This window comes from Buteo buteo, chromosome 1, assembly GCF_964188355.1.
Source record: "Buteo buteo chromosome 1, bButBut1.hap1.1, whole genome shotgun sequence".
Taxonomy (NCBI): Eukaryota; Metazoa; Chordata; class Aves; order Accipitriformes; family Accipitridae; genus Buteo; species Buteo buteo.
Genome location: NC_134171.1, coordinates 78,780,188 through 78,805,237, shown reverse-complemented (window position 1 = coordinate 78,805,237; position 25,050 = coordinate 78,780,188). Strand labels below are relative to the sequence as shown.

The window sequence follows — 25,050 nt, the reverse complement described above, 5'->3', positions numbered from 1 at the left end:
TTGCCAATCTCTCAACTATTATTTTATGATTATTAGCAGGAAAGATGAAAGAAATCTGTCCACAGCATGAAAATGAGTATCTCTGTTTATGTAATCTGCAAGTTTCTTATTATTTTCCTGCATAATAATTTCAGTTGCCCAGTCTGGAGTTGTTCACAGGCAGAACATATTTTCTGATGGCAAAGGCTGATGGATATTCTTTCTGGAGAAAGTGCTTTATTCACAAAAAAGAGAATGGCACTGCAAGAGACCTCCTAGCTGATTTTGCCTCACTCTAAATGTGAAAAAGCAGAGCTTGAGGAAATTGGTTAGGTTTTTTGACCTTGCCTTTCCTACTGAACCTACAGGAAGCTTTATAACCTCCTGTCTCTGCTGGTTTTGATACCTTAAATGATTTGTTTCCCAACTTTGTTTATTCAAGGTCTGTTGATACCTCTTTGTTCTTGTGCCAATGCTGCCTTTTAGCTTAAACGCTTCTTTTTCTTTCCTTGGTGCTTACTTTCCTGATACAGGAAAGCAAGTTCTTGGGATTAAAGTGGGAGGCACTGGGATGAGGGCATCTTGGAGTAAAGTTTCTCTTGTATTATCTGTATGTGCGTGCAGCCTATAGCATTGCTAAATTGTGATTAGGGATAAGTTGGATGGGATCACTCGTGGGGTATATATTCTGAAAAGTTTGCTTTGTTCCTTTAGAGCTAGCAACGGGATTTTAGTGTCTGTAATAGCTGGGAAGAGTAAGCAAGAAGTATGTTTATAAGCTGTGTGACATTTAATTGTATTTTAACATTAATGTTTTGCATTTTTTGATGCCTTCAGGAAGGCAGTGAAGGGCAGCTCTTGGTACTTGGGGCCACTAATCGTCCTCATGCACTGGATGCAGCACTGCGCAGACCTGGGCGTTTTGATAAAGAGGTAGAAATTGGGATTCCTAATGCCCAGGATCGTCTGGACATACTCCAAAAGCTTCTCAAGAAAGTTCCCCATTCGCTCACAGCCGCGGAGTTGGCACAACTGGCTGATAGTGCACATGGTTATGTGGGTGCAGACTTAGCAGCCTTGTGCAAGGAAGCAGGTAAGACTTTGTGCATCTTATTTAGAATCTTTATTGTTAGTCTCTTTATTTTGTGTAAAAACATAAAAATCCACTGTCTGTACTAATAGCTTTTAAAACAATGACATTTAATTAATTTTTGTGTCAAAGAAAACATAGACAAGCATGGAATATGAGGAACAGCAGTCTGCTCCTGGGCAGGTCAGAAAAACTCTTTTGAGTATTAATAGATTTTAAAATTGAATATTAAGATTAATAACACTAGGGAATCCCCTGTGCCATTTCTAGCATATTGGATAGCTAGCTGTCTCTCAGTAAACCAATGGTTTAGTGAGTTAACTGTTACATCCCTTAAGAGTTTTTCTACTCTAGAGCCTACCCCTTCCGTACAAAAATCCGAAGTCACTTAGGCTAGACAGCTTGTCCTGCAGGCCCTTGTTAACCCGGGTGTTGAGACTGTGGTGTTTACTGTGGCTCCCTTCCGTATATTGTGCCTGTATTTCATTTGCTGGCAGATGAGGAGCTTGTGGCAGGGGCTAGGGGACTGTACGCACCTGGGACGGCTTGTGCAGTGGAGCTGGGAGAGCTGGAGAGCATGCCCTGAGCTGGGGGCTGGAAAGCGTCCCTTGGCCTCCAGTACAGGCATAGTCCTGGAGAATTATCCATGCATCATGCAGCCAGGGTTCAGTATGTTCCAGGGAATACTTAAACATGAGTTCACTTCTGTTTTCATTGGATGAAATATTGAAAGTACGCTCTATCAATTCTTACATTTTGCTCGAATGCGTGTACGCACTTTAAGTGTTGGACCTTAAAGCTACCCATGAGCAGCCTTTTAAAACAGCCTAGTCAAAACATGACTCTTCAGCTCTGCTTACGCATATTTGCTCCCTTGTAGCTTGCAAATATGTTTGCTGTATGTGCTGGTTACTTTTATTTCCTTTGGCACTGGGACAGCTTCCTCTGGCAGTGGCACAGTGCATGGTTAATTCTTGCATCAGAATCAACTATGAAGATGACAGAAGTTTTATTAGGGGTGATGGCACCCGGAACAGTAAGGTTTTTACTTGCCAGTTCCCAGAATTTTTAAGGGATAGTTCTCAAATATGAATTTGTAGACTTTTGTATGGGTCAAAAAGAAAAAAATATGTACGGACACAGACTATTCTTTTTGTAGCGCTCCCCTGTTGGCTTCGGTTGTGTTTTAAACTCTGTTTTAAGTTAGCAAACATTCTTTTTAAAACAAATATATACAAACAACAACAACAAAAGATAAACTCCCATTTTATTTTCCTTCCTTTGTGTTTATGGAAGCTCGTCAGTCTGCCTGTGTCACAGTCCTCACATAGTAAATACTTAACTAATGTAATCTACACTTTTCAGTGGAAAGTGTTGTGGTTTCAATTCCAAACATGACCCAGCCTAGGCTTTACTTGTGCATGTGCACATGGATTCTGGACGTTTCATAATCCAGCTGTAGATAGGCGATATTTACCCACTTCATGAGGGCCTCTTAGAAAACAAATTTTGAATGTTGTGCAAATTGAACATTATGTGCTATGTAGATCCAAAACTTCTAGCATCTACCTGTGACTGATTGCAGGACACACTGTTTTCTGGGAGCTTCGCATCCAAACCAGTGCTAGGAATGAGGGAAGGAGGATGTCCCCTTTCTACTCATTGTCTTTCCTGAAGTCTGAATCCATGCTGTTAAATTTCCCTGTTATTTGTTAACTTGGAGTGACCTCTGCTGGGGAGAATACAGTCCAGCGCCGTTAACTCTTTGCAGCCCACATGTGTTTTTCCTTTTCAAAGAGTTGCGGAAGCATGATTTGGTCAAAGTATTACATAAACTGAATTTAAGTTGCTCATGGTTAAGGAACGTTCTTAGTTGGATTCTTTTTTTTCTGATTAAGCTCTTGATATCTATTTTTTTTTTTATATTACATTTTCAACGACTTGTAAAATACTGCTGCTTTCACTGGAGTTAAACTTAGGAAAGACTAGCTTTTATGAGGTAATGTTTCTCCTCAGCAGCGCAAGGTTATTCCATATGGCAAATTTTCCAGTGTTTTGTCTAGTCTTGTTTGTTGTTCCAAGCAATGGGCTTCTATTGCTTCACTTAAGAAACTGCGCTGTGGGCCAAGATAGCTTGCTGTCCAGGAATGCTCTCTGATATTCAGCCTAAGTTTTCCTTGTTTAGTTTTATCCCATTATTTCTAGTTACATCCTTGTATAACACGTTCACTCTCCCTCCTCAGTGTTTACACCCTTCAGATATCTCTAGGCTGTTCTCATGTCCCCTACCTCCTCATTCATTACTGAGCCAAACTGTAAATATTTAGCTCGTTTAATCTTTCCTCATAAATAAGTCCTTCCTGCCTTCTGAGAAATTATGTTGATTTTTCTCTGAACTCCCTCCAGTTTGTCAATAACCTTTTGGTAATGTGGGGCTCAGAATTGAACGTAATATTTCGTATGTGTTACAACATAAAACATGATATAAACATACAGTTAAGACTGCTGGTGCACATTTCTAAGTAACCAAAATGCTTAATATTCAGACAATAGCTGAGTTAAGAGTTCTTTCACAAATCTTAAGGTTATTTGAGCCACTTACACACTATCTGTGTGTAGGTACAGGTGAAACATGGAAACTAATTTAGGAGCAGGAATTCTGAACTCAGAAATACATGTTCAGTTTTTGGTACAAGATTATTGTTGCTTGCTAATCATGTTGCAGTAGTGGTCTTTGGGAGACTATTGAGTCCTGGTTACCCTATTTATATCTTTAGGTACTTCATTTGAGGCTGGAAAACCTGAAAGTTTACAAGCTAAATATGTTTATATTCTTAATACAAAGTTTAGATCATTTCCAAAGGACTCATGCTTCCTTATCTTTATACTTCAACTCTGTTTTTTTAACAGATTTATAATATTGTATATATACAGCTTATATAAACCAAGGGTGTAGTAATTAATGTGACATGGTAAATGTAGTAATTGTAGGTCTATGACAGGCAAGCCTTTCACTTTTGCATCTGTAGTTAGGTTTCCTAAGATTTTCATTATAAAAGCTTTGATGTTTGTCTTCTATGTAATTCTGAAGAGCATGTGTTAATGAAAAGTAAATAGCTATTGTAAATATATTCCAACTGTTTTTTTGGCAGAAGTTGTTTGTTCTCTGGTGCAAGAATTGCTTAGTGGTACTTCTGGGGTCAGACAGTCAAGTTTTCTGTTCTGTTCAGCAACTCTGTGCATTTTCATGGAAGTTATTAAGAAGTTTTAGGAGCTTTTAATGTTCAGCTTGTGCTGAATGTTTCTAGGCCTATGTGTATATAATATGTACAGAATTGTGGTGTTGTGTATGCTGGAATGGGCAAGGAGAGGAAAGGTGGACAAGAAACCTGGAGAATCTGTGCAGTATGCTCTGGACTTTTACAAACAGGGTATTATGACCAAACACCTGTGAAATAGTTATATATAGATGGATATAATAATCAGTTAAGAGTGTTTTTATTTGATCTGCTGAATTTTGAAAATATTAGTGGATTTTTCTTCAAATACCTTATTTTCCTTTACTAAAGACACAGTTCTAGCTTCTCCAAAATGAAATCACAGAGTTTTGTGACTGTATAGGAAAAATGTTAGTATCATGAAGCTTAGTATTGTTGCAAGAGTTGACAACAGGGTGACAGGCATCAGCTCTGTACGTGTATCTATCTCAGCCTTAATTGTTGCGCAGAGTACTGGTATCCCCCCTCATATGTTGAACAAGTATTATTTGTCTGTTTTACAAATAACTATGGTCATTCTAGTAAAATTAAATGTAAAACTGATATTTGTAGTGTGGCACGTATCACTAGCTTAGACGCAATGCTTTCAAAATTAGTGTACTTCATCTCTCTTCAAGGTTACATTGTCTGTAGTGACTACATTGGAGAAATTGGGATTTGCTGTGATTATCTGCTGCCTAGCAATATGCTTGTGATTTCCACAATTAACTGCATGCTTTCGTATAGGTTAACAGCATAGTACAGAAAACCTGCAAGTACTGTTATGGGTACTGGACCACATCCTGTGGACATCAGCTTGCAATGAGCTCCTCATGGTAGACTCTTGAGCACTTGAGTACCCTCTGAGGGATTTACATGGACAGAATTCTTGACAAGAAGAGGGCTTAGTTATCTGTGCAGCTGAGAAAGTCATATTGTTAAGACTGGGAGAGGCCTAGTGTGTCCTAAGTTATTTAGTAGACTACCTTTTAGTGTGAACAGCTGCCTTCTGAATTGTTTCATCTCAAACAGAGGCAGTGTCTAGAAGATAGACTCTGCCATATCCTTGTACATAATGTCAGTGTTTGTATGCCCCCGAGATCTTGTTGCTTCTGCTTTAATTAATTGGCCACACAGTCTTTTATTAATTCCGTAAAAAATTATAATGGCTTTAATTTAACAACAAAGATAAGCACTACACTTTTTTTTTTTTTTTTTTTTGAAAAAAACATACGAAATGTTAATTATGTAGCAGGGACATGAATGGTATAAACTGTACTGAATGTTAGAAGATGCTTAGCAACAAAGGTTTCCAAATATAGCAATTTATTATAAACTTATCCTTCTATGGCTGCCTGTAGCATTTCAAGAGGGTGAATATAAATATAGCTTGATTTCTTCAAGAAGTGGGTTCAGTCATATTGTTTACAGAGAAAGGAAGTATTTGCTTTGTAACTCTTAAAATTTATCTTGAACATCCTTGTTCATTACACATAATTTCAGTGTGCTGATATAAAACACTTGGACTGTGATAAGATAGCATCATGAGGAGAGGAAGAACAAATGTCTTTGTTTAAATAGTGGTCTCTCTTGCAATAACATCTATTTGGTTCCAGTGAGGATGCTGCATTACAACCACTGAAACTTGAGACTTCTGTGAAAGAAGCACTAATCACTTTGTTTTGCATCAAAGGTTTTTTTTTTCAATTGCCTGATCGTAATACAGTTGAAGGTGTATTTCACTTTGCTTAGCCTTTAGGATTATAAGGGTTCACTGGCTTCAGCTGGCTGTTACAAAAAATGTTACAGAAATAAGAAATTGAGCTACATCTTTGACCAGTATGAATCAGCATTACTCTGCTGAATCTGTGAAGCTACTTGCATAGACATATGATATGGTCTCTTCTCTTATGTTCATAATTTTAAGAGTCCTGTTGTTTGGAGATCTTACTGTCTATGGTGTTCATTTGGCCCTTTTATTACCCTTGTGTTCTGATGAATAACATAGCTAGGATGGAGAGTCTTTATGCTGTGCAATCAGTAGATCTCTATATTGATTATATGTAGATACTAGATCTGTAAAAGTGTAAGTTATTTAGAGGGATACTGGACTTGGCTTTTTTTTGGAGCTGAGAAACTTCCTGCTGTATCTTTTATGACCCCAAAAAGAATTTCTGCAATCTGCTTGCATTAGAAAGGGGGAAAAAAAAATAATCAGGTAATTGAAGGGCTGGCTCCTAGTTTTTTTGCTTTTCCCTGTAATTGACAGGGAAGTAAATTCCCCTGAAACCCAGGAATGTCTCTTTGTTAGATCAATGTGGGTTCCCCCCCCTCCCAGCTTCTGCAGTTTTGGTAGCCTGGCCACCTGCAGGAAACGTGAGCCATTTGGGCTAATGTGATTAACAGTGAGTCTCTGTGCACCCTGAGGACCAGCCACTGACTGGTCTTTCAATTAGACAAACGCTGCGTTCAATATGTGGCTTCTCAGCCTTGTAGCTCAAATCTGAGCTCTTCGTTTCAGCTCAGTCACAGTCTTGATGAAACAGCCTAGTGTTAGGGCATCAAGAATATCTATCCTTTCTTCAAGCCATAAAGGTTCAGTCTGAACCCTTCCCAACAAGATTTGGACCTGAGTTCTGCTGGGGGTGTACAACAAATGTAAATATTTTTCTTGGATTATAATCCTAAATGTATGAATGTGGGCTGAGACACTGTTGGAAGTGTAAATTTTGACAAAGGCAATTGATGGCCAAGGCAATAGGATTGTTTGTTTTGCAGGGTGTTTTTTGGTTTGTTTTCAAATTAACTGATTGCAGTTGCAGATTTTAAAGGGAAAGCACTGCTTGACATGCTAGAGTTATACTTATTCCCATATGGAAAGTGACTGAAAATACCATGTCTATGTTGTTATTTATTTATTTATTTATTTTAGCACAGAAGAAGATTGAAGCTATGCTGTTGCAAATGATCTGCTATTGCATTCTCTAACTGAATACTGGTTCCCATGGGACATTCAAAATGAGGTGGGAAGGACTGCTTGCCTTTTCAGAAACAGGTCATGTAGAAAATGTGAGGTTTTTTGGGAGTATTAATAACATGTATAGTCAGATGGTCAATACCAAAAAATGTGTTCTTATGAAATTGAGAGATTTTTTCAGAAATGGCAGAACACTGGATTTTGAAATGCACTGAAAAGTCCAGACACAATACAGAAGTAAAGCTACAAATTAATTTTTGGACTGGAACAATTGAGTTTTCTGACACTGTGTTCCATCATGTTAATTTATGGTGTAAGGAGACCAAGAAAATCCAATCCCCATCTTCAGCATTCGTGAGTTTTAAGTTAGTGCTGTGTTCTGTAATTTTAAAGCTGGGTCCTTAATGCAGAAGCTGTTTTTAAACCAAAGCAATTGACCTAGTCTTCCATCTTAACAGGTTATGAACAAATGCATCCTTGCTTGCAAGCACACATAACAAAGCAATGTGGCATTTTTGGACTCAGACTGTAACATATGTTTTTTGATTGTTTCTTAGAGCACTAACTCAGAATGATGGCTTTCGTGCAGAAGTGGCTACATCTGGATGCTGCTGAGCGGCTTGAAGGAGCATGCTTGAGACTGGGTGGGGTGTGTTGACCTGATTCTTGTCCGTGGTATCCCTTGCCCTCTTTCTTAGGATTTCTTCCCCCCAACATCTCAGGGCAAAGACAAAGTCAGAATTGGTTTTAAAATGGCTGTCTTAGTTGAACTATTTTAAATGTCTACTTTCCCAAGATTCCACAAAGATTATTTTAGCTGCATAGGGTTAGATTCTCACCCTTTTACTTTGGTTCGGCGCCATTCTGATGTGATTGGAAAATTTCTGAATCTCCTTTTTTCCCCCCATGTCTTTGCATATGCTGAGTGCACAGATGTTTCCTTAGTGCGACTGTCTTTGTATCCAGAGAGAAAAAGTCTTGCTCTGTTTGCCTCTCTGAAGAGATGCTGGTGCACGTTATGTTCCTTTTTGTAGTTATTTTCTCTTACATAAAATCTTTCGCTTTTTTTTAATGTTTGTTTGTTTTGTAATGGTACTTGATTTTTGTTTTTGTATGGAGAACGTTGCACTTACTGCAGTCAGGGCATGTGAACTTTTGGTTTTCATCATAACTAATTTCAAGTGTGTTTTTATCTGAAACTGGCTTACAGTTAATTGGACGATGGGCCTGCTGACTTCATATACCCAGGTGTGTGTTGAGTACTTTATAATCTGTTTAAAGCACATCCCATTCTGTCTGCCGATATTTATATAAGCAGGAAATAAAGAATATTTTCAGAAGAGTTGATCAATAACTGTTAGTAATATTTTAAATTAACCTTCATGGCAGATAGCCACTGTGTTCTTGCTTTTGTAGCTTCAGTGGTACAGAAGAAACTATATTATTAATGTGTGGCAATACATATAGAAACTTCTGCATTTGAATGGGTTGGAGGGTCAGCACCAAAACAAGTTGTTCGGTTCGAAGGGGTGCAGGACGCCAGAGTAGCCTTCGTGGGTGCAGCCCTACCTGTGAAGAGCAGTGGGCTGGGAAATGGCAGTCAGAACGTCATTCCTCAGCTTGCAGATCCTGAAAATTGAACATTATATCATTTTGCTTAAGAACGTAATAAATTTAGGGCAGACATTAGGCTGTCTTAGGCTGGGTCATTGGCCGAGCTGTGGTGTGAACAGACAGTTTATTTTCTCGACCTGGGAATCAGTGCAGTGTTGGTAACCCAGCTCGAAGTCACATTGACAGAAGTGGTGTGCTAGTCGCTATTCTACTTATCTGGTTTTGTGTTCTCAGGGGCTTCAGCTCCCAGGATGTGTAGCTGTATAAGAGCTGTGTGCCAAGCAATGTTATTCCTGTAGCAACAGCAGAAATTCTCAGCAGTCTGTATAGCACCTTTGAATGAATGAAAATGATTTAACTGACACTAAACTGATTTTTGAAGACATGCTTCAGTCCACTATCTTTTAAATTATCCTATAGGTTTGTATTTTTTCCACAATGATCTGAGCTGCTTGCTCCCCTATGTTAACTTTAAAGGGTTTGCATATCTAAGAACTGAAGACAACTTCCTGACCTTTAATCTCTGAGAAGGACTTGGCAAATATGTGGACTTTTACTTGGTAATGAAACATGCTGTACATGGAGTCATTCATCTTAACTGGCACTTTGCTAACTGGAAGGTATTCTGCAGACTTACACGCTTCCTTCTTCCTCTCTCATCATGTCTTTTCTAACTTTCCACCTCCTGCCGGCTGAAGTAGCATAACCATGCTCACTGTTATTGCTGACCAGCACACAAGCACTGCAGTGCTTTTTCTCTTACTAACAGAATTCATGTTCACTGCAGCCTTCCAGTAACGTGGCATTAAATTATCGCTGGTGATTCAGACTTGGTTCCTTGTGATGCAGAACGTTATTTTATTTCCTGGTTCTGGAGCAGGCTCCAGTTATGAATTGGAATTACGTATTTGGACTAAAACTATTTTTTCTCCAAGATAGAAGCATACTTTTGGGGAAATGATTTGTTTGAAAGGTGTATTACATCTAAAGAAGCCTTTAGTAACTTTTTTTTAATTTTGGAAAGGCAATCATTTTTCATTTTGTTCTCTGTTTTGCTTTTTCATGATGTGTCTGGTACTCATTTATGCCACTTTGTCTTGTTTTAGGCAGAATTTCATTTGATGCAGTTGTGTTTTTAGATAAAGTATCTTTTGAATTTTGGCTAACGCTTCTCTCCTTAGTTCTCTTCAAATTTTGTTTAATCAGTTGCTTTGCTATTATGTTCTTTGAGTGACCATAATATGGGAACGTCTAGAACTCAAGTACAGTGTCATCTCTGTGAAGCAATTGGTATGCATGTTTTTTCCTTTCACCTTTTGTGCTGAGTCTGGTTTCAAATGTAACTTCAACAGCAACGGTAACAGACTCTGTTTCAAATACATTTGAGGTGCAATTCTTCTCATACTAAAAATCTGTAGGAGTTACGTTCCCCTCATAGTACATGGGGAGGGACTGATTGTGTTACGGTTCATCTCACTCCATCTTGCTCTGCTGGCTTTAGAAAGATCCGATCTAACCCGTTTAGAATAGATATTCATCTTCAGGTTGCAAAGTTGCAAGCTTTCTCAGTATCTGAGTAAACAATGATGTTTTCCATAGCTGTGCTTTTTTTCTGAGTAAGTTAGCATCAGCTATACTTCAGGCAAGCTATTTGTGTAGCAATGGTACTATAGGAGAAAAGTTCAATGTTTTCTGACTCCCTCTCAGGCTCCAGGTAAAACGTTTTCCTGGAATATATAATAGCAGACTGAGGATCTGAAAGCAGTCTTAGTTCTTCTGTTTAATTGATAAAAGATCATAAAAGATCCTCTGGTGAAATGTAGTTTCATTTATATGTCTGTGTTAGTTATGCGGGAGTAAAATCAGTTAGCAGTAGGCATTTGTATGTAGAATGAATAGCTTCTATTGGAGGGACAGAGCTTAAATATTTTCAGGCAAAGTTTTCACAGGTCTCCTGACTTTAAATTTTAGCTATATTCTGACTTGACAACATTCCTAATCACAGTTAGACTGGCATTTAGGCACTAACTGTTGCTTCTTGTCTTTCTGCCCTTCCTATTCTGGTAGCGTGGCAGTCCTTATTTTTCTTCTGACACACGTATGACTAACCTTAGCTTAGGTACATTTATGTATGAGAGAAGGCTAGAAACAGGCAGTCTGGTATTCCTTATTTCCCTCTGTTGTCATTGTCTTAGGATAAATGATGTGTGTGTACCTGATCTGTGAATAAACTGTTTCCTGTAAGAAAGAATTTTTGAAAATAAAGTTCTTCCTTCCTTTCCCTCCCCTGTTGCACCTCTCAGCAACTTTTAGTCAGCTCCATAGACATGTTCCAGCAAATGCTGGAGCTCTTCACGAAGGACTATAAATCCTGTACATAATCCCTACAGTAGATTAGTGCTCAGGTTAGCCGAGTGAATTTGCAATGTTATGGTTACAAGGGATTTAAGGGCATTATCTTTCCTGTGCAAACAGTATATGAAAGTTCTTCAGAGATTTTCCTGTATAGCGCTGGCAGCTAAAGACAGATTGCAGAAGATTGTTTCAAGACCAAAAGTAAGGGTTTTTGCTTCCTGAAATGTTTTCTAAATAGGCATGCATTTTATGTACAGATTAAATAAATAATAAGTAAGTTTGAAAATATATTTATAGGAGTCTGGTGCATGGATTTTTATTTTTTTTTAATTCCTTGGTAAATATTTTGTTGTGTTTGATTCCATACTTATGTACATTGGAGGGAAAAAAAAAGACAAAACAAAATCAATGAAACAAAACAAAAAAAAACCCAAAACAAACCACACCAAAACCCCCTCCAAATTGTAGAATTTTCTTAGGATGCAAATGGAAGAACACATCTGAATTTTTCAGCTATTGGGAATGGTGGTTCCTGCCTCCAGGTCAGAGGAAAGCTTGCTAGTAGTCCACAGACATCAGGTGCTTGCCTGGTACTGTTCCATTATCTGGGGAGTAAAGGGAAAAAGAGCCTTTGCCTCGACACATCCCTGCTGTCCCTCAGTGCTTGTGGCAGCTACTCTTGTTTCTACCTAGCGCTGTCCCACCGTGATGGGTAGGAGAGCTGGTTTGCTGGGTCTGCACAGGATGAAGGATCAACTGAACAGGTGAGGATGTGTCTGTGGGACGTTCTCAGTGGAGCAGTGATCCTTACCAGGTGATGGCGAGGCTTCCATCAGATGGAAGGCAAACAGGCTTTGTCTGTGTTACTGTATATTTATGTGTAACTGCAAACAACATACTTACATGGTCACTAATTTTTTTTTTCTTGGATTTGACCATCCAATATCTTGATATAATGAAGTGCTATAAATTCCCTTTTGTTTATGAAGCTATGATATGTTCAAGAATACATGTGATTTGTAGTATATGATACTTGAAGTTCTATAAAAGACTTCCTAGTATGATTTTGGGGGTTGTCATGAATGAGTGCAGAAGGCCATGCTGATTAAAAATTACCAAATATAAAGCAGAAGAGCTCTTTATCTCAAAAATATTAAACACTGGAATAACTTCTGTATCCATTGCCTGTGAAGTCAGGTTTCTAAAGTTTTTAAGTTATATGAAATGCTTTTTCTATGCATAAAACTGTTAAATTTTGAAGTATAGGATGTAAAGATTTAGAAGTTAGAGGAGGATGCCCCATCCAGTGCCATTAGGAAGCTGAAATCTTTCTACGTGCTGTTGAGCATTCTACTTCCAGCCGTGCAGGAGAGTATCATGTTGGATCTGACAGCTGTTACAGGGAGAAATGGTATGCGTCTTCTGGATTTGGCCATAATAATTTGGGAGGGAAATGCCAGATTAGCAGGGAAAGAAGAAACATTTCCTTTTTATAAACAATCTTCAAGAACATTACAATTTCTTTGAAGCTACTTACAAATTCTTGTATTGGGATTCTGGTGGAGTAAGTCCAGACGAGATGGATTTGCGGAAGAAATAGCTGATGGGCAGTGAAAGATGCATGATTAACAATTCCGTTTTGTTCAGTTAATTTCCTCAAGTGTTGTGTATATTCTGTTTTTGAAATCTGAAGTATATATGTTCATCGTTTTATGTGGTTGCTTTCTATTATTTACAGTAGTGTATAATTATACACAGACTCTGACAAATATAGCAGTGTCATAGAGTCTATTTTTAGGCTCAGACATTTGTGATTATGATCTAATGTGCCAGCACTTAGCCAAGCTATGAGCAAGAAAATCTTACAGGGAAACAATGCTATCGACCTCATGCATAGCCTGGTACCAAAGAAGGATCATCTGTTCCAGGACAGGGCGTTCTGCTGTTTTTTTTCCCCTCTGTCCACTTGGTTTCCTCTGTTCTAGACAGACAGGATGAGTTGGTGAGGTAGAGCACACAGTTGCTGGACTGGAACAAATTGTTTATTTTCCATTGTTTGTAATCATGCATGACTTACTGTGCTTTTTTCTTTTCTTTTTTTTTTTTTTTTAAACTGGGATTTTCCATTTATACTCCACTGAGAATCAGTGTTGTTCACTGTTGCAAAGGCTGCCTTCCGACTTAAGTTTCTGCTCTGCATAGGGTAGTCCTAGGGACCAGTCATGTATCCCCTTACTAGAAATAGGTAGCCCACGCCTGTGCAAACAGTCCCACTGACCATACGGCAGGGATTCATGCTGGAATAAAACAGTGAACACCTCCTCACCCACTTCTGAGCCTTGTCACTCATTGCCAAAAGGCTATTGATACTCATTAGTCCTTAAGAATGAAGTAGCATCTAAAAAGGAGCAAGCAAAGCTGAAACAAATGCTGTGCACAGAGTCAGTTTACAGCAATCACATATACTCAAACCAAAACATTCCCATGTGGAAGATACTTAACAGCTAAGCTGAGATGCTCGATGTTTTCTGAGGTGCTATAAACTGAATCTTCAGTTTATCTGAGTTATAACTTCTGTAGTGATAAACTTGGGTTTGCTGTAGTGTTTCACCTCCTTTGCCTCTGCGTTGCTTCTAGCAGCATGTTTTGCACCCTAGCCTGCATTGCCCTACATTAAATACATCTTTCAGTGTCTCGAGACAAGGATGTGTTTTTCTGCCTCCAGCAAGCCACTGGCTGTATCCTTCTCCTGTTAATAAGACTTTGTTCCCCCCCTCTGGTTAGAGGTCAATCTGAAGTGCAGGAAAGAATGATTATGATAACAGGAGGAAACAGGAAGAATCATGCTTTCTTTTTCAATCTGTTTTTTATTATTGTTTTAATGTAAAACATTGTTTCAATTAAATGCTGACCTGTGCAGTGGCGTGTGCGTGCACATGCTGAAATGAATTCAGGCTTTGTTTGGAAAGCTGTGACCTCTTTATTCCTGTTCTGGATCAAGGCTGTTGCATTTCAAACCCACTGCTGAGGACTGAAATTTCACTCATACTCCTAGTAGCACTGGCAGTAACAATCCTTAAGAGCAGTATTCTCCTTAGCGTTTTTATGTGCTGTTCTCTCTCAATTTTTAAAATAAAACTTGTTTGGTTTTAGGAAAACCTCATGTCATGGAAAAAAGATAACCATGACATGATTAAAATGCATCAAATGGCAGTGGGCTAAAATGGTACCTGGTAGAGCAGATAGGTATAGAAATGAGGAGCAGAGATCTTTATCAGTTACTTGCTTTCTCTATGACTTAATTTCATGCTATATTATTTATTCTTTCCTTTTTTTAAAGCGAGAGTGCCACGTGAATTGGCTTCACCAAAAAGAAAACGTAGGACTCAACCCCAATACCTGCTCCCACACCCAAAGTGTTAGCTGCAATGACACTAGAATAAGACGTAAACTCATAAGAATATGAGTTTGTTATTTGCTTGGATGTAATTTTTAAATCTGGGGCGGGTGGACCTATTTGTCTTGCTTAAGTTTTTTGTTTGTTAAAATGAACTGTTTCAGAGGAAGGAAGAAAGGGGGGGAGGAATAACATGAAAATTGTCTGGGTTGTTAAAATGAGTCAGTTATATTTTATACTTGTCCTCTGGTGACCAGATTTTCATTTTTCTCCTTGGCCTCATGGAATGTTTTTATTTATATATCTTATTAGTTCTGGATGTTCTGTGCAAGGGGAAACCTGAATTACAAACTTTTTTTTTTTTTCCATTATTGTATTAAGAGCCTGGGTATTGAATGCAGGTGCTCAGACTCTGCCATAATTGGCAGTTTATGGAGGGACACCAGCTGTACTGCTTCACAGGGGAGATATTATATCTCTTCACACGTTGTATATATATTGTAGGAAATGCAGAATTCCTGTCATTGTCAGAAACTTTGCATGTCTGCATCTACCAGTGCCTCTGTAGAAAAAAGACAACAATCCGCTGAAAGTTAAAACCATGTCTATTTTCAGAAACAGCTTATCCCTTTTATTGTCCTTTCATGTAGCACTGATTGATGTTTTGTTTGGTTAAATATAAAAAAGATTTAACAAATGTTTGTCTTTTTATGGTCATGCAAGGCAAACTGGTGTTCTACTAACTGCCTCATTTTTTTTTTTTTTTTGTAACACATGACAACAGATGATACATATCTGCATGTGTGTGGATGTGTGTATACCTGTATATAAGATTACACTCATCATGTAAAAATACACCAAATGACATATTTAACAGTTTCAGTTCACAGAACAGGCTTGGAAATAGAAGCAATAGAACTCCAAATTCTATTAGACCTTAAAAGGCATAATTATACAGTGGGAAAACTGTGATGCTTCTGGGCATCTTACACAACAGGCACCATAGTTGCTCTCTCTTGGGAATGCCTGGGAGCTGCAGATGGTATCGCTTGGTCCTGCTTGAGGAGTATTGATATATTGATGTTTGAGTAGGTGGGACTTGTGTGGCTTTTGAAGGATCAAATTATAGAGGGAAGCTAGGAATTACTATCGAGATTTATAGGTATTGTATGTGAGTGATTTGGCCAAACAGAGGAGAAGGTAAAAGCTATGCCTGCATTTGAAAGGTGTCATCACTGAGGGGAATGAAGAGCCATTGAGTGTTGCAGGGAACATTTGTGGCGTGTCAAGAAAAATATAGTATCTGGCATCTCACGAGGTAGCAAAATAGGGTTCCAATGAAAGTAAAAGAAATCTCATCAGTTTAAGAGCGGCTTGGAAAACATAGTCCTAATAATAGAGGAATAGACAAGGTTGCAAACGTCTTATGTGAGCTGACTTAACATTTGCCTTGAATATTAGTTCTTCCTCTGTGGTTTAGAAATGGGTTCGGATCGATGTATAGACATTTAGAGGTTTTGCCCTGTTAGCTTCATTGCCAGGAACACAGGGACAAGGCTGTTTCGTTCTGTCTTTTTGGAACAGATTTAGTTTATAATCTGTCTGTGGTGATTAAATGCCCTTTTTCCTGCTCTCTCATCAGAAGTGTCTTGCATGTTCTTTGACCTAGTTAAGGCCCGGCATTGAGACATTCTTTTGAACATCATTTCCTTTCCTGTGCTGATGTATGTTTGTGTGTTGTACACTTTATGTTTGTGAGAACCAAGAGGAAGTCTACATATTTCCATGTTTTTTTTGTTTTTCATAGGTTTGTACGCATTGCGGAGAGCACTGGCGAAAAGACCTAACCTATTAGACAACGAGGTGGCTGGGTCAGTGATGATTGCTTTCAATGACTTCCTGCAGGGGATGAATGATGTCAGGCCCAGTGCCATGAGGGAGGTGGCAGTTGATGTGCCAAAAGTAAGTTATTTTTTGCAATACGCTAGCAACATTGTTAGAGCCACGTTAAGATTTGCAGTTAGGTGTTGAAGTGCCCTACCAAAAGAGAGGAATTTTGTGAAGTGGAAGCCTCAAGTTACTAATAAATGTTAAAAATGATCTTTTTGTTTGCATATTTGTCTATTTAATTATAATTTTGAAGACCCATTTACAGAAGCTTAAGTTCCTAATGCTTTAGGAAGAGTTCGTAGTGCAGGAGCATATCTCCTGATCTGTAGTTTTACATGCTGAGTGCGTTCAAATGGAGTAAAAATCTTAAGATGTTTGCTCAAACCAGATCCTGAATAGTGGTGAAAGCTGGAGCCTTTTGTAAAGCAGACACAAACTTAAGCAGAAACCAGCTGCTGGTGGTTGTAACCAAAGTGTATTGAAACAAAGCTGTGAAGAGATTGATTGCTGTGATTTTTATGTAAAGCAGTTGACTCATTCTACATGTAGTTCATACTGCTGTGATCTGTATGTCTGCAGTGGCATTACATAGTTTTAACTGAGGGCAGAATTAGATACTGTAGGTAGGTTATCACTGTCAAACAGTAACCTGTCAGGGGCTGTCATCATATGAACGGTTCTTTTGGCGGTGCCATGTTCATCTTTACCCCGCTCACTGCCCTCTCAATTATGTACTATAGTAGTTCAGGAGCAGACATAATGTAAGTTGGGCTGGGGAACTGATCTGGTTTAAGACTCTGATCTGGCTTACGAATATTCAGCAAAAGAAAGTGTTGTATTTAATCTTACTAAATCTTGACTCTGCGAGCCGTTGTGCTGGTGTTTCTCAGCAGCTCCCCAAGCCCTAGAAGAAAACATTTATGTCTCATTGCATGAAGATGAGTCATCTGGGAATTAGATTGCACAACTGTAGACCCTTATTCCCAAACTATAGGAATGGGAAATAAAATCTGCGAACAGGATGCTGCACACAGCCAGCTCGGATATCACACTTGGCTTGTTAAGAGTCCACGCTGTGCAGTGAAGTGCTGGTTGGAAATGCCTGGGCTGGCCCCTGACAGCTTTTCCTGGAAATGCTGTAGTGGCATCAATATCTGCAAGGGCTAATTAGTTCTGCTGAGAAACAAGAGTTACTAATTCTCTTGTTGCTTATTGTGCTACTGGCTCTTGGGCTCATGTCATTATCACTGTGCGGTGCGTTTTAGACATACCAGCCCATTTGGTGCTGGATAGAGTGCTGATAAACAGCACAATGAAGACAGATAGAAGCAGGGTCTCGAGGTAATGCAGGAAACCTGTTCTGAATCCAGGTCAACCTACTACTCAGGCTCCTGTTGTCCACTAAACCATCCTGCCAGCGGCTTCCTTGATTGTCACTTGTTTTTATTAGTTAAACACCAGCTGCGTCACTGGAATACTACTGAAATTCATTCCCTTATTGGAGGGAAGGTAACAACATAGTGCAGATTACTTTTGCGCTGACAGGACCTGCGTTTTTACCAAATAATACCTACTCTCTGAAGATGTAGGGTAAATTTCAGGCCATCTGCTTGGTGCCCGGTGTGATTTTAACATGGAATCTAAGGTACCAGATACGACAGGTTTTGTGCCCTCCCACGTCACCTACCAAAGGAGGTGCTGGAATTCAGTTTAACCATTATTTTGGGCTGCAGAGCTGCCAGTTTACCAAAACAAAGGTAACTGAGCATACTCAGAAGCAGTCTGATATCTGGAGATACTGACACAACCGTCCATGGAAGTCACAGTAGTGTAAATCCAGCATTGTAACACCACTGCCACCACCCTCAAGCCTAATTACTGCATTACCGTTTGTATTTGAGGTGGGGAAGTGCCCTAAGTCAGCTCAGGTCCACGGCTTAGTTGAAGAAACTTGGTTATGCTGCAGCTAGGTTGCTGGGACGGCAGTGCAGGGGAAGCAAGCACCAGGAACCCAAACTGCAGCCCCCTGGTTAGAGCTGCTTGCTGGGGGCTTGGGACGTGATGCAGGAACACTTGCAAACATCTGAAACTCATTCATGTAATTTAGCTTAGCTATTTTGAAAAATTTGACCACTGTGTGGTTTATAGACATGCACAAGCAAAAAGAAATAAAAAATTAAATCTATTTATCATTGTTGTTAAACTTAGGTTAGTGTAATTTGCTCTTTATTAGCAAATAAGTAAGTCGTCTTCTCACCTGATTGTTAGTGTCTGAGTGCCAGTCACTTAGTATTTAATGTACCGTTATCCAGAGAATTTACATGTTTGATTTGTTGTTTGGAACACAGATTGTAGCAGAAAATGTATTGTAGCTTGTAATTCCTTGGATACCTTTTTTTAAGAGGAGTATGCAACATTTTATGTTGCATGCTTCTAGTAATGATTTTTAGGTATGTCTTAATCTAATTTTACAGACTTATTTTTGCTTCTTTGAGTAAAGTTGTATATTTAACTGCTCTGGTTGAAGTTGTATGTTTGATTTCGCTAATGTTTGCAATTAATTGGATGCTGAAGTACTTGGTTTCAGTAGAAACTAGGTATCTAAGAAGCCAAATGAATGCAACTGCAGAGCCATTAGTTGCATCATTCTGTGTCGATGATGCTGTGTCCTAGAATGCTTTGCTGTTTAATATTGCTATGCTTGAATGTCTACTCCTGCAACACCTATGGGAAACCTTAAAATTACTTGCTTGCCACAGAACTGATGCTAATAGTCCTAATTTCTGTAAGAAGTTCTTCCTCTTTACTGATTTACCCCTCTTTTCAATACAGTGCTTTCAGTCCATGGACTTGGGCCACTTACCCATTCAATGCTTTACTTAGTTGACTGTTGGCTGTGGTATATTGTGATATGTTACTTATGTGCTCTGCGGTAATTTTTACCAACAGAAACTGTTGTACTTACACCTTTTGCTGCATTCTTATCAAAATGTAAAAATTATAGCTGGGTGTGTGGGAAACAAAAAAGAAACAGAAAGCATGAACCAGATAGGAGTCCAGCTTTCTTCAAGAAACTTAAAACTTGTGTTTTGTTCTGTTCTGTTTTTGTTTTCCCTGACTAATGTATCTTTGTGCAATCATCCTGTATTGATTAACCTGCAGATACTTTCTGTCTGTAAGGATAGGCTTTTCTTCCCCTGCTCTCCTTGCCCCAGAAGCTATCCAGCTAGACAATTAATTGTGTGGGTAAATTTGTTAGAAAATCAGGGGTTATGTTCCTTCAGATTTTGGAGTCTGACCTTAACACTGTTTGTCATCTAAAAAATCCTTGCTAAAAATAACTTCAAACACTAAATAAATGATCAGCTATGAGATTTTTTCCAAAGAGAAGACAGAAGTCTGAGCTACATTAATAATACCCTTTTTTTTGCTGTTTATTGCAGATATATTATTCACTTGGCAGCCCCCTTGGTGTGGATAGAACTTTTGGGCTATGCAGTTAGTTACAAGTAAAACCATTGATGTACATGCTGAATTAAACTGAGACTTTTGTGATTTTGAACTTTCTGTTTTTCAGATGGTGAGGTTTTTCATATTTCATTGCTTTGCAGTAGCCATGTGTCAATTGCATGAGAGGAGTTCAAAGTAACTTGTAAATAAAGCCACAAGTAAACAAATTTTGTTGAGGGGCTCCTTCCCTTATAGACATGACACCTTTGCCATTTATGGGCTGTTGGGTTTTTTGAAGCTGGTATCACCTCTGATACTGAATGAAAATAATTACTTGTTTTGTCATGAACTCCAAATTGTTTCATCAACACAGAACTTGTTCTCTGAAATCTGCAGAACGTTGAGCAGGCTGTAAAGAAAACTTAGTTTTCAAATTAGTGTTTGTTTTTTAGGTCCTAGAATTGAGCACTAGCTCCTTGGCTGTTTAGAAGGCTACTAGGCTAAATTGCTTTTTTGCAGTCTTTTATTTAAAACCTGGAAAAACCTCTTTTATATGCTTATACTTGGGGTAGTAGCTAAAGACAAGGAGATGTATTAGAAGTGACTTGTTTGGGTGGCCTTGGCAAGTCACTTTTTGGTGTCTGAGGCTATTTGATAACCTTTATAGACTGCTTTGCAATCTGCTTCTGAAAAGTGCTCTATGACAAGCTAGTTATTAGGGGTTTTGTCATTGACATAAATGGAGCTCTTTTTTAGTCCAAGTATATTTAAAATTACTGGTGGGGAAAACAGCCAAAATGAAGTGAGTTTGGGGCAGTAGACAGAAAGTGAGGCTGTGTGCAGGAGGAGGTGTTGAAGGCAGAGGTACCACCATGTGCTTTTTTTGTGTTCCTGCTTTCTGCATTCTTTTGTCCTTCCATTTGCATTCTGATTATGGTGCGCATTGGCTGTGACAAAGGCAAATGCAAAATGCTTGCTGCCTGGTTCCATGTAGCATCTTGCTTTCTGTTTTTACAGAACTGTTCTTGAACTTTGCTATGTGTTACAACCTTTTTTAGAAAGCTGCTTTTTTCTGCAGCAGGGATTTAGGAGAGAGGGGATGCACGTTATAAATCAGGAAGTTAATACTTCAGTTCTTTGGAGAGTTGCACTGTAGTTGCCATTCCTCCCTCTCCTATGGGTCTTTCTGAAATTTTTGTAGAGTGCTATGGGTTTTGCTTGCCTGTTTCACTCCCTTTACTGTAACTCAATGCTCAGATTTGTGTCTTTGCAGCCAAAAGGTTCTGGATGAGACATCCTTTGCACGTCTGCTTTATTTCTTTATTGCTGCTGCTTAACAGCCTCTGGGGAGTTGCTGCCCTGCATCGTATCTGAGCTCTGTTGACCTGTGGAGAGCTAAAGATTACGGCGGTAATGAAATCTTGGTGTCTTACACACTGTAGCAGAGCACTGTCTTTGTATGTGTAAGCTCAGCCCCAAGGCTAGTCTTTAAAACCATTTCCACAGTGACAGAGAATCACACTTCGTTGCTCATGTTGCAAGAGCTTTCCTTTGAGTTTGTGTGCAGGTAAAAGAAGTGTAGCTAGCTGTCCAAATGTGCACACTAGAATTTGCGTTAATTGCAGTTGGGAAGTTACTGAAGATTTGTGTGCAAAACCAATCCACCTAGTTCTTCCAAGCTTATATGAATCTAAAAGAATTATTACTTTTGAGTGTTTTATTGTTGGTGGACTGTTTTTTTTCCCCCGCTTATCTCTATCCTTTTGAAATGAGGGGAACAAAAAAAGTTTCATTTAGGACTTGACCAGAATGTGAAGATAGTGTTTTATTAGCTATTTTTCTTTTAACACCATTGCTGCTTGAATTCTGCACCCTCTATTATTGAAATTCTAAATAAGTTACCTGAATTTTTGACTGGTTAATTATTTTCTTTTTTAACTCATAACAGGCAAGCTCACATTTAGTGGCCCTGTTTGTATGTTCTGACCCAGTTGTCTCCCTTTCCTCCACTTCCCAGTTCTAAATGTAAGCAAAATCAGAATAAGTCTCCAGATTACTGAAAACAACCGTGTAAGGTGGTCCTGCTTCACCTTTTCTGTACAAATCTATTGCTTGTGTTGATGTTAAATGACATGTAGTGGGTCTGAAAAATCATTTGAATAATGCCTTAGAAGACTGTGCAATAGTCTGAATATTTGCAAGAGGGTAAAAATAACGTTTAGGTGTTTTCTCCCTGGCTTTTTGTATGTGTCCAAAGTACTGCTAATGGATATCACCTTCTTTTGCTGAAAGTTACACAAAATTCCTGATGGATTAATTAATTTTAAGAAGTTCTTGTGAATGTTTATCAAAATCTTTGTCTAGCTAGAAAGACATGATGATAGGAATGACTGGTCCATGCTTTACCAGATATGAGTAAGGATTGACACTGAAAAATGAGAAAAGCTTATGTTGTATGTTTTCTTTCCTAAGAAAAAGTTGTTTAAAAGTGCCAAGATTCAGTTCTGTGCAGCTTACAGAGCTGCTAGGTAGAATTAAGGGTTGTAGGGGTAGTTAATATGTATTTGTTAAATGAAATTTAAAACACTGACAGTGTTTCAGATCTGACTCAGAAACACCAGCTTTTAGAATAAGGGAAGATTGGGATTAACTGTCTTGAGTTTAATTAAGTTGCTCAACTGTGAAATTTGAGTGAAAAGGGGTGGCTTGCATGGGTGGAAACCTGGCAAGGTGCAAGTGAGGTATCTGACAAAAGTCTTCACTTTTTATAAACTTGTATGTTTGCTTTGTTGTAATTAAAAAATCTGCAGGTGAATTTCTGTGTCTTATTGTGAAAATTCAGGTGGGAAGGGAGGATTCTTCTTACCTTTAAGCACTTAACTGAGGTGCCTAAATTGGACATCTCCTTGCCATGTGTTCCCTCTAAAGGAAAGAGAGAGAAACTGGGTCTGCGACCACCTGTCTGACTTCTGAAAGAGAGTTTGTACTACAGCTGAATTGCTCTGCAAAGTCTCTCTCTCACTTTTGACTGTGTTGGTAGCCCAAGATACCCAGCTTAAAGTTGAGTGGTAGGAATTTATACTCGTTTCCCTCTTCCTTTCCACAGTGTTGTGGAGTTTGTCCCTTTACTGTTTTTGTTGAATTCATCCAAACACTTTCATTTTAAGACTAGAGACTTGTGCACAGCCCTTTTTCGTCTGTTTGCTACCATTCCTTTAATCCGATTTGTGCAGTTAGTCTTGCTTGTAGTATGAAGCCGCACGTCAGAAGGGAATATTGGCAGGTTGCAAGAGTTGGCTTGTAAGTTACCAGAAGTGACATGCTGCTTTGGTAATGCCCCTGCTATAATTCTTTCCTCCCCCTGCTACAGGGATACTCTTCTATGTCTGATTCAGTCTTAACTTCACTCTGACCCTTACTGAATTTGTGTTTCTTTTCTGTTTTTCTTCCTTTTTTCCATAAGGGAATCCTGCTTTTGGCAGATCCCTCTGCTCTCAGATTCTTCTTAGTAGGCAATGGTGATCAGCTCCACATATTTCATACTTCCCCAGGCTTATAAAGTAATTATTTAAGAACTAGAAACTGTTGGTCACTAAGAGAAAGAAAGAGTTGGTTTGTGGTTTTTTTCTAGAGTTCCTGTCACATATTCCTGGTGTGAGAGAGATGATGTTCTGCAGACAGCAGATTGGCAGCTCCTCACCTTCCAGGTAGCCTTTAAACTCAAAATATTTCTGAGGGCTTGACCCATGCATATTGATCTTTGCTGTTTGCTCTCTGCTGTCTTTGTAATTTTCTTCTGTGTCAAGGGCTGACAATTGAGAAAAAGTTTTATTTGGTTTGCAGTTTGCTTGGACTTACACAAAAGTGCTTGCACCACATTCAAATGCTGTTTTTCTTCCACTTCAATAGTAGACTGAATTGCCAATTTCAGGGACTATCTATTTTTAGTTTCCACTCTGTGTACTGGTATCAGGACAATAACAATGGTGACAAGCCAGGAGTGACACCAGTTTTCAAGTCGGGAGAAACGCGATACATTGCCTGTTAGTAATACTCTGCTTGCCTTTTGAGTGTAGCTGACTTTCCAGAGCTGAAGAGTGATTTATATCTAGTAAATTTTTGGAAGAGTGTTTTAAGGCAGAAGATCGTTTGATTTAAGTGCATTTTGACATGCTTAATATTTGAAGTGGACGGGAATGGATGGTGACAGGACGAAGAACAGGACGGGGGGATGTGGGGAAAAGTCTCAGGCTTGCTGACAGCCATGGGGGGAGAGGTGTAGCAGGTTTTAGATCTGTCTGCTGTTTTGGGTAGGACATATTAGTTCTGTCCCAATGTATGCCTGACAAGCCTGCCTTGTGTCTTCAACAGAGCAAATTTAACTACAGTTGTTTTTTAACTGCAGTTGGCTTTGAGAGTTGCTTTTTGGTGTGTGGTTTTTCTTTTCTGTAGATACTTCTCCAGAGGATTGTTTGTTCTCAAGCTTCTAGTCAAATCTGCAGTGCCCAAGTCCTATGTGGGAGTGATAGTGTCGGCAGGTGGAGAAACCGCCAAAACTTCTAACGCTCAGTCTTGTTCATTTTAGTGGGATTATACAGCTGGGATCAGGGCCTTAGTCTGCAGCAATAAATAAAACCAGCTTGAGCTCATGCAGTCCTTTCCTTCAGGGAAGGCATCAAAGTAATTTACAAATTCTGCATCAGCATCACATTAAAAATCCAAGACAACTGAGTTGTGACTTTGCTGGTGATCATGCAAAATGTTGCTGCCTGTATGATCATGCTGTCATTTTATTGTTATTTTTCTGTGTTCTGTTATTGACGTTTGGAGTAGATTCAAAACATTTTACCTACATCCTCCAGGATAAAGCAAGTCTAATCCCCTTTTACTTTGTGTGACTTTATTAATAACTGCTTCTTGTTTAAAAAAGGCTTTTTGAAGAAGTCACTTATTAAAAACAAATTCATGAAATAAACAGTACGCATTCTACAGAGCATTTTTGTTTTCTTTTTTTTTTTTAATAGTTTTGCTCCATTGTCTG

The 25,050-nt window shown here is 38.8% G+C and overlaps 1 protein-coding gene across 1 annotated transcript in view; it reads left to right on the top strand.

The window, feature by feature from the left end:
- The window catches only part of AFG2A (AAA ATPase AFG2A), a 208,260-nt gene that overhangs the window by 11,038 nt on the left and 172,172 nt on the right, over window positions 1-25,050 (top strand). Inside the window, exons 9-10 of the mRNA XM_075036893.1 lie at window positions 817-1,072; window positions 16,477-16,631. Of these exons, the coding sequence (XP_074892994.1) occupies window positions 817-1,072; window positions 16,477-16,631 (411 nt within the window). The remainder of the gene's footprint in view (window positions 1-816; window positions 1,073-16,476; window positions 16,632-25,050) is intronic.